General features: G+C 37.0%; 2 protein-coding genes across 2 annotated transcripts in view; one reads left to right on the forward strand and one right to left on the reverse strand.

Moving 5' to 3' along the window:
• The first annotated feature begins 134 nt into the window (after positions 1 to 134).
• Positions 135 to 15,896, forward strand: LOC139723501 (uncharacterized). The gene is made up of 10 exons (XM_071634740.1): positions 135 to 154; positions 1,031 to 1,142; positions 8,223 to 8,603; positions 8,793 to 9,044; positions 9,566 to 9,703; positions 10,321 to 10,582; positions 11,213 to 11,491; positions 12,337 to 12,564; positions 13,135 to 13,266; positions 15,058 to 15,896. Exons 1-10 carry the CDS (start codon positions 135 to 137, stop codon positions 15,417 to 15,419), a joined length of 2,166 nt encoding a protein of 721 aa, XP_071490841.1. The 3' UTR covers positions 15,420 to 15,896.
• LOC139723502 (ATP-dependent DNA helicase RecQ-like) overlaps positions 15,422 to 16,218 on the reverse strand; it is a 56,968-nt gene continuing 56,171 nt past the window's right edge. The window contains exon 3 of the mRNA XM_071634741.1: positions 15,422 to 15,917. Within this exon, the coding sequence (XP_071490842.1) occupies positions 15,422 to 15,917 (496 nt within the window). The remainder of the gene's footprint in view (positions 15,918 to 16,218) is intronic.

Raw genomic sequence — 16,218 nt, forward strand, 5'->3', positions numbered from 1 at the left:
TGTAGAGAAAAAAAAAAAGGTCGAATGAGCAGAATAAACAGTTGAAGATATGTGTGCAATTATGTCAATATATGTTTATGAATATCAGCAGAAGTGAATGAGAGAGCATTACCAAGTGATTGAATTTAGGTACGATGTATGCACAGCAGATCATGTGAGTACCAATGCCAATACACATGCTGTTGAAGCCCCATGAACAAAACAACCCACAGTGGCAGCAGAGAAGTTACAAAATCCATGAACAGAAAGAGTAATGTGCTACCTGCCTTCATATGGCAGCGTCCTCTTATTACACAAAGTGCAGCAAAGCTTAAGGAATTCTATACTTATTGTTACATACATTTTTCCCCCTCCATGTACTCTTTGTACACTCAGTAAACTCTGCACGTTGCAGGTATATGAATTGTGCGCAGTACAAGAAAGAGAGACAATGTAGAAGAAACCAGGAGCGGGTAGGTTGGCCAGCCTTGACTTGTTTATTGTGGGTAGCACATTGTCTCTTAGTTTTGAGTTTTGTGTCAATACATTTGGCATTAAAAGCATGTTGACAGATAGATTGCGCCATATAAATGCTGAGAACCATCATCATGTTTAGATATCTTCCAAATGTGTGGAAGAGGTTATCTAAGTGCATTATTTTCTATTGGAGAAGAATTCTCTAAATGGGACTAAGCCGCTAAGGATATTTGTGATATTTGACCATATTAATGTGAGTTCCGTCATTACTGTATTTTCTGCCGTACTCTACATAGTTATGCTCTATATCAAATGCCATAGAGAAATAGTAGTCTGCCATGTAACATGGCCACCACTGTGGCATTTCTCTATCATATTACAATGGGAGAAAAGGCTCAGTATAAAGAAGGTTAATAGTGGAGAGATTCTATAGGCTTGTTCAGCAATTAGTCCTGTATTCAAAAGGGTGTGGTGAGTGAATTAAAAGGAATTTAAGCTCTGCCTCAGTTAATGGTATCCTGCTACTGTAGCTGATTGTGATGTTATCTGTATTCTCATTTTCCATTTCATACAGTGGATTCTCCATTGAGCTAGGTGCTGCCATGATGGTTCTTTTGGCATCCAATGTGGGAATCCCAATCAGCACGACTCACTGCAAGATAGGCTCAGTTGTGTTTATTGGCTTGGTTAGAGATCGCCGGACAGTCAACTGGTCACTCTGCGGCGGTATTGTCCTAGCTTGGGTGGTCACTTTGCCAGTGACTGCTGGCATTTCTGCTGCTTTTATGGCACTCTTACAGCTGGCAGTGTAAAGTTGTTAAACCTTTTATATTTCCTTGCAAGGCGTGCCTTTGATGGTACACTTTCTTTACTTTAAGCATCAGAGCTGCAGCATAAGTGGCCATTGTCTTTCTACAACTATTATTCAACCCTTAAAGGGATGGTATAGTATTGGTTGAGATGAGGATTCAGCTTTTAAGTTTTTGCAAGATGGTTAAAAACCACTTCATGAAATGTAAACCCCCCCCCCCAAAAAAAAAAAAAAATATATATATATATATATATATTTCTTAACAGAGGAATTCAAAGGTTTTTTTTTTTTTTTGGATAAAAACTGGTTTTTAAATGGATGTGATATCCAACAACAAAGTAAAACAAAGCGATCCCAATGAGAGGTGGGTCCTACCTTTATTGGGATCACTTTGTTTTAGATATCTCCGCCATTCTAAAACCATTTTTCAGCAAATAAACTTTGAATTCCTCCTAGAATTATCATGCTCTTTCATATTTCATGAGACATTTCTCATTATCTCAAAAAATCATTATCAAAGAAGTTGGAAACCTAAAATGCTATCTCAATGGAAGCTGTACCATCCTTTTAAAATGATGGTTAGTCATTTAACATGGAGTTGTACTTATTCATCAGTTATGGAAGTTGGTGTATATAAAATGTTGTTAAAAAGTATACCAGCTCTTTAGAAGAAAGTAGGGAATATACAAAGTTGTGTACATATTTAATTGAATACAGAGCAGTTTATTTTTGTACTTCTCTTGTTACTTTCTAAGAAAATATCAGCCCAATTTGTACTTCGGCAATTGTAAATGGACATATATATGTATGTATACATATAATATATATATATATATATATATCTGCGTATATTTATAACTAATGTTGAATAAATGGTAGTTTGGGTGAAATTTGATAAAAAGCATAATCAGAAACAAATGCAAATATCATCCTTGAAAAATTATGAGTTAATATTTGCTCAAAGAAGCATTGAATTGACTAGAGCACAAAATGTATCTTGTACCACTAAATTCTGTATGTTAATGAGAAATACAACTTTTTTTTTGGAGAAAAAGTAGATACAGGTATACCTACATTCCCCCAATGACCCGTTTTCTATGCATATCTGATATACACCCATTTGTTTTTGCCTTTTTTTTTTTTTTTTTTGCGTTGCTGATAATCTCCCCTTAGTTGTATTGATGGTACAGTCCTCAATTTGTACACACTATGCCATCTTCCACATTGTGCATGAGCAGAAAAAGGTGATTTGTCCCAGCAGAGCATGTTTTTTTTTAAATTCACTGAGTTAAGATCTTGATATGATTATTCAAGTAATCCTTATTAAGTGGAGCTTGCCAGCAAATCCACCTGATGGCAAAAGTGATATTTGGCATTATCCGTGGAAAAAGATTACTGATACATTTAGTGCAAGATAATGAAATGGACACTTTCCCAAGCATTAGTTGATGGACCATTCTGGTCACCTGGTCTTCACAAGGTCTTCCTTTATCTGAACATGACTGATGGATTCTGTAAATTGTTATGTCAAGCAAGGTTATGCATTTTGTTCCTTTGAAAACAAGTGAAGTGCCTATCCAACTGAGGATAATAAAAAGAAAGAAAAAGGAAGGTAATTTGTACCCAAATGCACACAAGCTAACTGAACTGGCTTATTCAAATCTCACTGAATGAAAAGTTGCATTTGGCTTGACAGTCTGTGGGTTTGAATTTGATATCCTATTTTTTTATTTTCTTATTATGTCTGTACACATTTTGATATTTCCATCAATTGAATAAAAAAAAATCACATGAAAATTTTTATTTCCTTACATTATTTAAAACCTCAATATTATCCATGTTATGCATGTATTGCTAGAGGAAGGCTCCATTAAACAAACAAAATAATCGTAAGTTCTGTGTTATATGTGTAGATCCCAGTACTCCATGATATCTTTTGACTCATATCTTTTGAGGAAAAGTTGCTTAGAATCTGCACCAAGTGCTACCTGTTATATCACAATGAAAATTGTGTGCGACAGCACAATTTTTTCTTTCTTCATGAGAAGTGTGGCAGTGTAAATTGTGATGAGAATCCTCACTGGATCTTTGCCACTTTACTTCCACTGGGTTGCTAGATTTCAGCTTATAGCTGTACAGAAACATAAAATGTGTGTGCTGGCCAGGCTCCAAAGTAAACATATACTGGACATACATATGTATTTTTAGCTCTACTGAGCCAAAGGCTTATGAGCTATTGCAATAATTTGTTGTCGTACTTTGTAAATTTGGGTTGTGTGGATATCGCGGAGCAGTGCAATTATTACATGATTTTGCAGTGTTAGTTTTGTCATGACTTGATTTCATTGTGTATGAAGAACTGAGGGAGAAGAGTCACAGCAAAGCTGTCAGAACATTGGTATTTAGCCATTGATCTTAAATTTTTGAAATTTTTTAATAATAAAATTATCACTCTTACTCTCATTGTTTCTCAGTAGTTATGTCTGTGTGTGCTTTTAGGACTCAGAGCATAGCTGGAGAGAGAGAGAGAAAGAGAGAGAGAGAGAGAGAGAGAGAGGGAGAGAGAAGGAAGGTGGTTGCATGCAACCTCAAATAGAGATACATAGTTGCCATGGAGACCACTTTTGAACAATGGTGGTACTGGTTCAGTTGCCATTTAAAAGAAAAGTAGGATACAGTCCGGCCTTGATTATCTCGCCCTCTCTTATAGACTTCTCTATTATTCAGATGCCTCCTAGCAGTTAAGACAAAATAGAAAAACAATTGATTTCAAACACAATTAACACTCCCACAAACTCATGCAAATTACACATTATATTCCCTACAGAAACATGTTAAGAATTTCACATTGAAGTGTTTCATTTTCACGACTATGATTTTATTAAAGTAGGCAAGCATTTATTACGCTACTGTTTCAATGTACACATTATCATTCATACTTTTATCCATCACATTGTTTCTCTCATACGTATGCAGCCACATTACTTACATGTATCTGGGCAGGCGCCAGTCCCAAAATGGCCAGATAACAGAGGGCAGACTGTAAAGTCTGGCAGCCCAGAGGGTTTTGATCAAACAAACAGGGTACCAATATCTGAATATAGGGGCTTACACAGGGGAACCTACCATACATGTATGCAGATATTGATGTCTGCCATGTTGCTTCTGCTGCATGTGTGCCTGTGCATACATATATCAGAATGCATCAGCATGCATACACATACATCGTAATATGTCAAACAAAGCACTTTGAAAAATAGGCAATGAGGTATCATGACTCAGACCATCATGCATATCAAGAAAACAGGTGTCTTAAACAGACACCATTTTTCTGAAACAATTGCAGCTTATGTCTATTCCTTGCAATAAATTTTGTTCTCATTGTACTTGGTAATATTCCTGTATACATGTGTACTATCTTTACATAAATTAAATGAGGAAATACTCTTTTTATTTTAGAATCATAAATTTCATATCTTACAAGCATAGTGATACAATTCAATGCCAAATTACTAATGCCCTCCAAACCAAAGAATTTATTTTCGGTCGTAAATATTATTTCTAAACCCTCATTAACATTTATCCATTCTCTTACTCCAGCCCACAATCTTTCAACATTGTGACACTCACTAAATGGTGTATTATAAAAGATGTATATTAAATGTATAAACACTTGGTTCAAGCATAAGAAATCTTTTCTTTAATACAGGGGAAACTCGGTATAACGAACACTGCTATAACGAGATATCGGTTATTACAAGGAAATTTTCCCGGTCCCAAATTTCCTTCCACACAAGTCTATGTAAAATGCTACTCTTATAGCGAGATCGGCTATAACGAAATAACTGCTATAACGAGATAAATTTTGTGACTTCCAAACAAAGAAAAACATAGCCAATCAAACCTGTTATAGCGAGGTAAATCAAACTGTCCTCGGGTAAAGCTTTACTTCGCCTGTGCTATCACCTTCCGAGATTGTAAAGCTCGATGCGCCAAAAACTGTCTTGTACACACATATTTTCTTCAGTGCACTCCAGCTAGCACCGCATGTTGTACGTGTATGTGTGTGTGTGCGGCACACTGATACATGCAGAAAATGTGGTGGGACGGCCATATGTATACATGACATCATCATGACGTTTAGCAGGTGTGAGGCAATCTGATGCTGTGATTGGCTTTCTACGTAGGGAATTCCCCATCTTCACACACACGCAGTCATAATGTACATACAGAATGTGTCACATACACACACAGCATTGTGCAGACCATATTCCACACACCCATACACACCACATACTAATCCATAGACGATCGCAAGCTATATAATTTACAGATTCAAATATCTACAATTAATAAGAAACACATTCTTGATATTGGATTTCATTGGCGAAAAACATCTTCTTACCCATAAAGGTGAGTAATTCCCTCACACACATTATCAAGTTATCAGTATTGATTGAAAGATGATGGATAGTCCCACATGTGCAAATTAATGTCTTTACGTTATCCTTTCTTTTATGCCTACTGATATAACGAGATATCGGCTATAACGAGGAAAATGACTCGGTCCCGTCCATCTCGTTATATCGAGTTTCCACTGTAGTAACATGGATCTGCTCTCCATGAGAAATGAATGTATGATCAGTACTTACTGTCATTCCATGTAGAGACCTGTAAGGTGTATAGCAATCATCTTGACCCTATCAAACTGTTACGAATTTATTACCTGCAAAAGAATACTATTATAAAGGAGTAAAACAGTTGATGGACAAATGTAATGAAAATATATATTACAACTTTATTCTGTGAATAAGAATAACACAAAACAGTGAAACTGGGGAAAGAAAGCATTGCAAATCTTAGTCACTATGTATATAAGGAGAGAAACGTTGAATTTCAATCATGATTATACAGTGAAACCCCGTTATAACGAGTTCGGTTATAACGAGGTGATCGCGCCGGTCCCGTTTTCCTTTGCATGCAAACCTATGGCAGAACGAATCGGTTATAACGAGTTCGGTTATAACGAGATTCCGGTTATAACGAGGACAATTTTGGCGCATCATGATAAAGAAAAACATAAGCAATTTGATCGGATATAACGAGGTACCATTTCTTGACTAAGTTGTCGCTTTCAAACACGCGACAAACGAAACATTGAAAACCGAATTCACGCTATCCATGTCTTTTTCCCGTTTTGCAGAGAACCGTTCCTTCCATTTTTTCTTCTAAACCACGCAATAAGACACAGGAATGCCTTCCCATGTTCCTACTGAATTATCAAACATGATCATTCGATTTTCTTTTTCGCGAGATACGCGTGCGTGATATTAGGTCAGACCACAGCGCAACGAGGAAAAAAAGGATAACGCATTCAAAAACTTTTCACGTAGCGACACTTGTAGCCAAAAACAGTAGGGCAAAAATAGTTGAATAACGTATGTTAACATACTTAATCGGTGTTTAGAAAAAGAAACAAACGCATTTATTAGTTTGAATAGATCTGGATTTGTGTTCATTATAATTTAAAAAAATTGAATAAATTTTGAATAAATTTGAAAAATTTAAATATGAGTGTGTTTGATTGAAGCCGAAATAACTGGTGAAATAATCGCAATATCGCCGGGTGACTTTAGCGTAAAAGATAGTTGAATAACACATGTTAACCTACTTAATCGGTGTTCGGAAATAGAAACAAACGCATTTAACAGTTCAAGAACGGAATCGATGTACCAATCGTGAAGAGATTTTCGGAAGAAAATAAAGAACACAGTTTTAATCCTTTCGGGCGCATTGATCATACATTGTATAAAATTACAGCCGAAATTATTCATGAAATTATCACATTTCCGCTGGGCACTAACAGCGTAAAATACCTCGCAAGTTAACGGTAAACAACGCATACGTTACCGTGAGATCATCGCGATCTCGCCAGGTGACAGTAGCGTAAAAAAGCTGAATGACGCATGTTAACCTAAATCAGAAAAAGAAACCAACGCATTTATTAGTTTGAATAGATCTGGATTTGTTCATTATTACAATTTTAAGACTGCATTTCACAATGAAGATTTTTCTTTCTTTCAGAATGGTCTATTACCAGGTGCAGATTTGCGTAAAAAGGATCACAACCTTCCACATTCAATCCTGTCGCATATTTTCAAGAACGGATGTACAAAACGCAAATAGATTTTGGAGAAGAAAATAAAGAACGCATTTTTAATCCCTTCAGGCGCAACGATCATAAATATTGTACAAGACTACAGCCGAAATGATTCATTAAATCATCGCATTCCCGCTGGGCACCAACAGCGTAAAAATACCTCGCAAGTTACGGTGAACAAGGCCTGTATGTTACTCTATCAGCGCTGGTGTTTAGAAAAAACTTCACAAACAAGAATTATTACAATTAAGATTTAATTCAATTAAGATTTAACTCTAATTATGGTTGTGAATTACCCTACAATGGTCGCTGTGACATAGCCATCAAACAAGAAATATAATGGAAATAATTGAAAATGCAGCATTTTCTTAAGATTACCCTATTATTATGTGTTTTGCCTTTAACATCATTTGTTTATCATATTATAAATCTGCAAAAGAATATCAATACTATGGAAATATGAAATGTGATACAAATATCTAAAACTATCCCAAGCAATTCAGCGTAGCTCTTATGCATTATTTTCTTTACCTTGTAATGAATAGCGCCCCCACATGTTGACCTTAATAAATTTCAACCATTACAAAATAGTGAAGGTTTCCTTGCTTTTCACTTGTGGCAAATGAAAATGATTGATATAAAGTGCCAAATATGACAGTCATACATCATATAGTAAAAAGATTATATAGAGCACAATGTGTGCCCCCCCCCCCCCCCCCTGGAAGGGGTCAAAATAAGCTTGGGCCTTATTGGGTTAAAGAAAGACAAACTTTTTCCCCTCTTTCTGCTTATTAGGAAAAACCAGAAACTCAGCAGACGATCAAGGACACCGGCGGATACAGCTATGGCTTCTGTATTGACAACATACAGGTTGGAACTGAAGCCAAACATCAGAGGAAAGGACATGGAAACAAGTTCCTCCTGCAAACGATGTGTTTTGCTGTCAAAGATCGAGTCAAAGAGGGATCAGCAATTCTACAAGTACCAGCAGCAAGTCTTGATCCATACACATTCCTTCCATCTCCTGATGTGTTTGAGCGACAGAGAGCAAGAGCAGTTTTTCTGGTACAGTCCCTGCTACCCAAGCACATGACGCAACTTAAGCATCTACAGAACAAGATTCCCTCCAGAATCCTTCATTCTCATACTACTGAAATGGATGAGAAATCTCAATGTGTAAGTTTTTATTTAACATGGTAACACAATTGTTTTTATTCAATGCATGTGCATTAAATAGGAGTGCTTGTCTTCCGCAATCATAGTATTAAATACATCACTTTTGCAAGAAACATTACTTCAATTTCTCTTTCTTTCTTTCTTTCTTCCTTCCTTCGTTCCTCCCTTCCTTTCTTTTTTGAAATATAGGTCACTCTGGGAGTTGTTGACGCTGATCCAGGCTCCACTCAGGGTATGATCTCAGTGATGGAGCATTTGCAGAAATATGTTCCTGTTGTGGATGATCATCCCAAACCATGTCTCCTGAGTGGTGATGGCCTCACCATTGAGCGCATTCTCCACGCACAGCGGGCTAGGAGTAATGGAGCAAAGTGGGATGACCGTTTGGAGGCATTTTACGCTTGCCCGCAAGAGTTCCACAAGGAAATCCTCCATGTGCAGGTAATGATATACCATTTTGGTAACTTGTGTAGGCCTATGTTATGTTTATAATGTTTGGTGAAAAAAAAAGCAACTGATAATTTGGGGATGGAAGTAGTGATGCAGATAGTCAGAAATATGTGTGCAAAAAATTTCTTTTGTATTCACAACCTGCCTTTAAAAAAAAACAAGAAAAAAAATATTGGCTCAATTTGACAACGGCAGTAATGGTATGTTAAAGTAAAGGATTTTTTTCTTTCATTCTGAAATTTATGGTAGATTTCCAAAGGCCACATATAAAAATAAAGGGCCTCATGTACAGGTAGTTCATTCATGAATACGAAATAATTAAACATTCAGTTCAATTGCAATCTGATTTGAACACTCTGCATTGGGGTGACAGTTTCCAACACGGGTGCCTCCCTTTTATTGTACATGTAAAGTGTGTTGGGGAGGCAAAGCCACTAACATGAAACACCTACAAACCCAATCCTAGCTGTGCCTATTATATGAACTATGCATAATCATTATCATACAAACAGGATTCAAACAACAAGTTCTTCCAAGCATCCAGCCTGGCTGACAGGGGAACCATTGCTCAACTGAAGAATGAGTTCAATCACAGGTCATTCAAGAGAGATGCAGTTGAGAACTTTCAGCATGTCTGGGATCTGTATAAGGTATATATAAGTGTATATAAACTTTTGTATGAAAATACAAAAACTAGAAAAGGAATCAGAGAGCATAGACCTCTTCGAAGCAATTCATTTCCACTTATACACATATAACTCCCAATGATAGGTAAGTAAAAATATACAAAAAATGCTGAAATGTGATTACCTCTTCAGCGTTTTTTTGTGACATTCTCAACTTTTTCTGTGAGTAAAGTTTCATCAAATCTGTAGACAACTTGAGTTATTTTGCACTCTGACAAATCAAAACAGACAAAAGCATAACCTCCTTCCTTGGTGTAGGTAATAAATCCATGATAGACTTTGTGTGAACTACTAATTCTTTATTTGTTGATGCTCACTGCAACTGAGTTTTGGTTGTTTTTAAGTAATCTCATACAACTGATAATTGCAACATAAATGAAATTGTGACGATTTCAATTCATGAAAAAAAATAATTACTGCATTTGGATTGGCTATGTTACTTTTTTATGTGTGGACGTTGGGTGATATTCAGCTACTTAACTCATCATTCCTGCCCCTTCCATCCTAAATAACATTTACTTAGTTTCACTCTCAATAGACCATGTTTCAGAGATTTCTTATTCTCTCATTCAACGTTTTAGTTTGTGACAGAATCACACATCGTTCTGTGTGCAATGAAACTATGCGGAGTATCATCACTAGAGGATCAGCCAAAAGGATTGCCAACTGAGCAGGATGTAGAAGCACAGCTCAAGTGGCTATCTAATCTATCACAGCGGGTGGTGGACTTCTGCTGGGCTCCGCCAGATCGAGGAGATGTGCAAGTAGCTGCAGCAGGTTTTGATCAGAAATTAAGAGATGTTCCTGATGACGCTCTACGGTACTGTTTCTGCAACACAAAAGGTAACTTCAATCTGAATATTCGTGTAATGGTTGATGTTTGGCTAGAAAGATCTTATATGATGGTAGGAAATTCATGAACATCTCTTTTGAAATAGCCATGACAACGTGACTCATCATTGTCTAGTTACCATGTCTGCGAGTAGAAACATATTCTGTGATGCAAGAATGGATCTGGCTCTTGAAGGAATTGGAAGTGACATTTTGTATTGCAACAGATTGCATAAATGCCTACTGTTGACACTCCATTCATTACCCTAGTTACTGAAATGGGCCTAATGAGAAAAAGGGTTGATAATACAGCTTCCATGTCCACAGTATATACTAGTGTGTTATGAATTATTTATGGGAGGATTTTCATTGTTAATCTACATATCAATAACTTAAAATCTATTATATTTGTCTTACGAGGCATTAAAGCTCACTGCAGTGATGTGGCACTCTCCAAATAAAATGAAACATTTTACTGAAGCATTAACAGCTGACATGATTTCAAATGTAAATATTAAGATCTGATAATACCAAGTTGAATTCAGTTCACATACAACTGTGCACACAGTTACTATAAACAGTTTATAACCCTAAAGTGTTTTTTGTTTATTTGCCATTGTATGTTTGCTTATATACCAACAGAGAAGTCAGATGAAATGGTCATGTGCTGCTCTAAGACATGTAGACATGCATGGTTCCATTTAAGCTGTGTGGGACTCCAAGAGGCACCAGATTCTGACGAAGACTGGTACTGCTCTCAAGGGTGTAAAGACAGTGACTCGTACATCTACTGCTTCTGCCATAAGAAGTGTCAGACTGGAGATGAGGGGATGGTGCAATGCCACCTAGCAGAGCACTGTAAAAAGCATGAATGGTATCACAAGTCCTGTGTCGACATCAGCAAAGATGACCCTGTAGCAGGTAATGAGGATAGATGTCAAATTCGTGTGTGTGTGTGTGTGTGTGTGTGTGTGTGCGTGCATATCTTGGGTGAGGGGTTGCAGTGAAACAGGAGTATGCTGATAGAATCAGAAAGCTGTTGTGCATGCCTGTATAAAAGCTCATACATTTCAAGATACACAGTCAAAGTTGAAGTTATTATTGTGTAGAGGGGCAAGATTTAAATCCAACAGAAAAAAAAACCCTCAAATACAGAAATTGAAATACAATTGTATATGCATGTATATATTCATGACTAACAGAGGGAACTCAGATACCAACTTTTATGTAAGGAGTTGTAGCAACACTTAGTTTTTGTGGCATTCCTGCATGTCTATATTTACATGTACAAGTGTAGTACAACTGTTCCGATATGGGGTGGAGATGGGAGATAACATATCCTGTCCTTAAATAAGCCATGGATTCAGAAAATATTCTATGCAGATATCAATATTAACTTGATAATACATCCAAGATACACTATATGACCCTTCAAAATGTGGTGAAGCCTTGATATATAAATAGTGTTGTATTATCATGTGTGGAAAAAGTAAGACCATGTTAGATAAAAAACGCAAATACCACTACAAATATAGAAACACAAAGGGCCAACTTCAAATGATGGTGGTCCTTCTACCAGAGGGGAGCAAGGAGGCTCAACAATTGAAGGTACCCAAGCAAATGCAAATTCAAATCTTTGTATGGCAGGCATACAAGTTCTCTTCACAATTACTCCAAGTACTATCATTCAACACAGTAAAAAATGCATAACACACTCTACATTCTCATTTTCTTTTTATTCTTCTCTATTTTGTATTCATTTCCAGATAAGTGGTACTGTTCAGATGAATGCAGTCTTGGGGCTGAAAATGATGACTACATACTTAACCACACCAAAGCTCTCATGTATGAAGGACTTTGCCACCTTGTCAGACGACAAGCAGTCAGAGAAGGTGATGGACCAGCCATGACAGATGACTGGAAAGCAGATATGATTGACTTCCATCTGAAGAATCATCCGAAGTATCTCATAAATGGGCATTACTTTCTTGCATGTGAGTTTTAGACAGTGTTTCATTGAATGACAAGTTTATGATAAACCTGTACATGCTTTTGGAATTGTTTTTTCATTGAAAGTGATACTTATCGTGATAATGAAATACAGAAATGGAACTTTTTGATGGGTATGATTGGATGCTGCTGCATTGATTCATGCTATCAAATTAAGTCAATATCTTGTCAATGCATTTCAGATGAGAAAAATGTTACTCCTTGCAACCAAACATGAACACATGTACTGGTCTATGATTGACAAACTTTTTGACACTGTCCAATATGATGCTAATGCAGCTTAATGTTTGTTCTTTCATTCTTGCTCTTGATATAATTGATCAGTGTACATGCACACTATTTAAACATATGTGAAGGAGAGCACGTGCCCCCATGTCATTCTTCTTTTATCTTCAGTTTTATCTTGTACTTAGTAATACAACAAGGTAACAAAAAAGGGCTGGCAATACCACAAGCTACCCCACCAGTTGCTTCACTTCATTGTTTCTTCTCTACAGATCATTATAGAAACTTGAGCCCTTTCTGTGATTGATTGTGTTTTGATTGCTAATTAGGCGTTGGAGGGTTTGCTGATCCAAAGCTTCAGCTAAGCTTTGTGTGGAATAGAGTGGCAAACCCCAAAGGGAGACGTGGAGGAAACATTGGACTGGATCTCGTGAACGAATTCATGAACTTGGATTATGTGGGTGAATATCATAATTCTTAATTTATACTCCACAAACTTTTAATTTTCTCTTCAGATGTAGAAGGTAATTACAGCCAGTTCTTTTGTATTGCTGTCAAAAGCTTTTTTTCTAAAGTTATTGAAAGGTGACAGAGAATTGGCACATACATCAGTGGACCCCTCATTATAACAAAGTCCTTGGAATCACCGGTTTTCTTTTTGTTACATCCAAATTTCATTGTAACAGAACAAAAAGCACTGAAAAAAAACATAGAGTGGATGATGTTATTGCCTGAATTTTTTTACTTCCTTGCAACCGGAATTTTGTTATAACCATGTTTATTATAATGGAAATGCACTATCTTCTACCAGGTGCCTGTATGGATTGGAGTCCTTAGTCACTTCATTGCCTGGAAAAATACACTATGTCTACCACACCACTGACTTAGCACATAATCAACAAAGAAAGAAGGGTCACACTTTTTTAATTTGGTTGAACTGTAATCAAATTATATCTCCTATAGGGACCTACAATCCTGCTATCATTCTGATGAAAAGGAGCTCTTGAATTTAAATGCACCAAAAACATAAAAGAAGGAAATAATTTCAAACCCATCAAACCGAAACTTATCAGAAATCATGTTCAGTGTATTGTAAAATAGAAATGTAACTATGGCTACTATATAGCCATAGCAACATTTCTGTTTTACAATACATTGAAAATTCCCCAGAAAGTCACTGCCAGTCAATACATGCATGTGTGCTAAGTTCCATGCAGCTGTAAGTATCATACCTCCAACCATTTCCGACATATGGAGAAAAAAATGAAATGTTGATATTTTCACTTGACCTTTGACCTCATAACCCAAATCTCTCTCAAGTGAATCTTCATTGGGTAGTATATGTATACACTAAGTTTTTAGAAAATATGTTCAGGCGTGGAATAGATACATTGGAAACAGTGAAATTTTGAGCATTTGTCCTTGACCTCTGACCTTGAGCATCTTCACATAAAAGTGACATAGACATACCATCGGATATCTCAAATGGTTTTAGAATTAAGCTGTCCACAAAATGATAACGAAAAAAAAGGACAGACAACTTGAAAACACAATGCCTCCAGGGACACTTCATGGGGGAGGCATAAATAAGTTACGGACATTTTAGGGGTCTTGTTCAAGCACATGATCAATCCAACTGCATGTGATTTCTTATACACTTTGCATTAAGCATACAGTAAATATGAAACAACACACAATATCATAATAAATTGTTCACAATCGATTAATGGGCCAATGCTTAGGAATGTCTGGAAGAAATAATACCTTTTAGTATTGGCTTCGAGTTTAAGTATTGATTCACAACTTACTTTAGCTAAAACATACTTATTGTCTATTGTATTCAAGGGTAAAAATTTGTTTCAATATAAACAATAACAATCAGAAATGCTACTATTGCGACTTGTATGCCTACAACTTACATGTTTCTTACAATACGTCTTGAAAAGAAATGTAAGAATATGACCTAGATCTCCGACCTTGAGCAGGGGCACTGAAAAGTTGATAACCACTACATTGCCCACTCATATAACATCTTATTAAAATACTTCAAATGGTTAAGTTTTGCTGTCCACAAAATAGATTATGGGCAAAGGACGAACAGACAGAATGATGGACAGACAGCTGGACAGAAGTATGGCTGAAGAAACTGAAAATAGTGTGTCTCTTGCGGCAGAGGCATGAAAACCTCACATATTAAATTTCAATACGATAAATTAACCTCATGACAAACATCGCTCTCTTAATTTTCACAGGAATGGTAAAGTCATCTGGGGGAAGTACTACACCACAACAACTGTCCAGATGCGCACAAATGAGTGGGCCCTTTGGAAAGGACCTTGATGCCCTCTTTACAGGTGCAGGCATAGTTGACATGGAAGATAGTACTCGAGGCAAGAGGACAGATTTATATGACGCTGACATACGACGCTTCACTGAAGAATATCAGGCTGATGCCCTTTTGGACTATATCCCAGGCAGGGAACACTCAGGCTTTGGGGCATTCGAAGGAAGATGTATGATGCAAAATCCAAAGAAATTGGGTGAAAAGTTGCAGAGTCTTTCGGTAAAATTGGACATGTGGAAAAACATTACGTCTTCATCCAAGAAGGCATGAATCTACCCATCGCAGACACTGCAACATGAGTGAGCAGGGCCAGACTGAATGCTCTCACGCATTTCTTTAACAGTGAGATACTCCAGGATTCCCTTCCTGAAGCACTTTGTCTTCTTCAAGACTGCATTGATCAAGTCAATAAATTGCTCATCCGTCCATCTCGAATTCAGGGCACCTGGGAAAATGTACATGTGAGCTTGACTTGTCCTCCCATCCCTCCCAGCACGTCCCACTTCTTGCCAATAAGACAAGATGTCAGACGGAACGCCAAAGTGTAGCACAAACTCAACATCCGGAACGTTGATACCTAAACCAAATGCCACTGTTGCGACAACACACCGGATCCTGCTATTGATGCCTCTGAATGATTCAGTGATGCGAAGCTGACTGTTTGTGTCGGAACTTCCGTGGTACATTTCGCAGATTCTCTCATCAGCATCTTTGAACCCCATCTCCATGTTGATCCATGCCCATATTTCTGCCACGTGGTCGATGTTGCTGTAAGATAATTTGAAATGTGCATATTAAGGCCATGGCACACTATATATGTTTTTGGTCCTATGACTGACAAACTTTGGATCTTAAATGAATCACAGTATATAGCCTCAGAATAAACATGCTTGTTAATTTCATATCCAAAGTCAGTCAGTCGTGGGACTAGAAGTCAAATAGTGTGTGATGGCCTTTCACCGTTAGATAAAGTCATTCAAGATGGTCACAACCTAAATGATTGAATTCTCAAGAATCATGAAATATGAAGTAGAACAAGGAGTTCAATTGTAAAGAGTATTGCATATCA

The sequence above is a fragment of the Diadema antillarum genome, unplaced genomic scaffold, assembly GCF_040938485.1.
Source record: "Diadema antillarum isolate AM-2024a unplaced genomic scaffold, OU_Dant_1.0 scf00000192, whole genome shotgun sequence".
NCBI classification, from domain to species: Eukaryota; Metazoa; Echinodermata; class Echinoidea; order Diadematoida; family Diadematidae; genus Diadema; species Diadema antillarum.

What these genes read in the sequence shown, in the direction of transcription:
- LOC139723501 (XM_071634740.1), top strand. Translation starts at nt 135, where the DNA reads ATGTATGCACAGCAGATCAT. An exon ending in TGGATGAGAAATCTCAATGT is followed by an intron (nt 8,604 to 8,792) that starts GTAAGTTTTTAT and finishes TTTGAAATATAG; the next exon opens with GTCACTCTGGGAGTTGTTGA. An exon ending in TGGGCATTACTTTCTTGCAT is followed by an intron (nt 12,565 to 13,134) that starts GTGAGTTTTAGA and finishes ATTGCTAATTAG; the next exon opens with GCGTTGGAGGGTTTGCTGAT.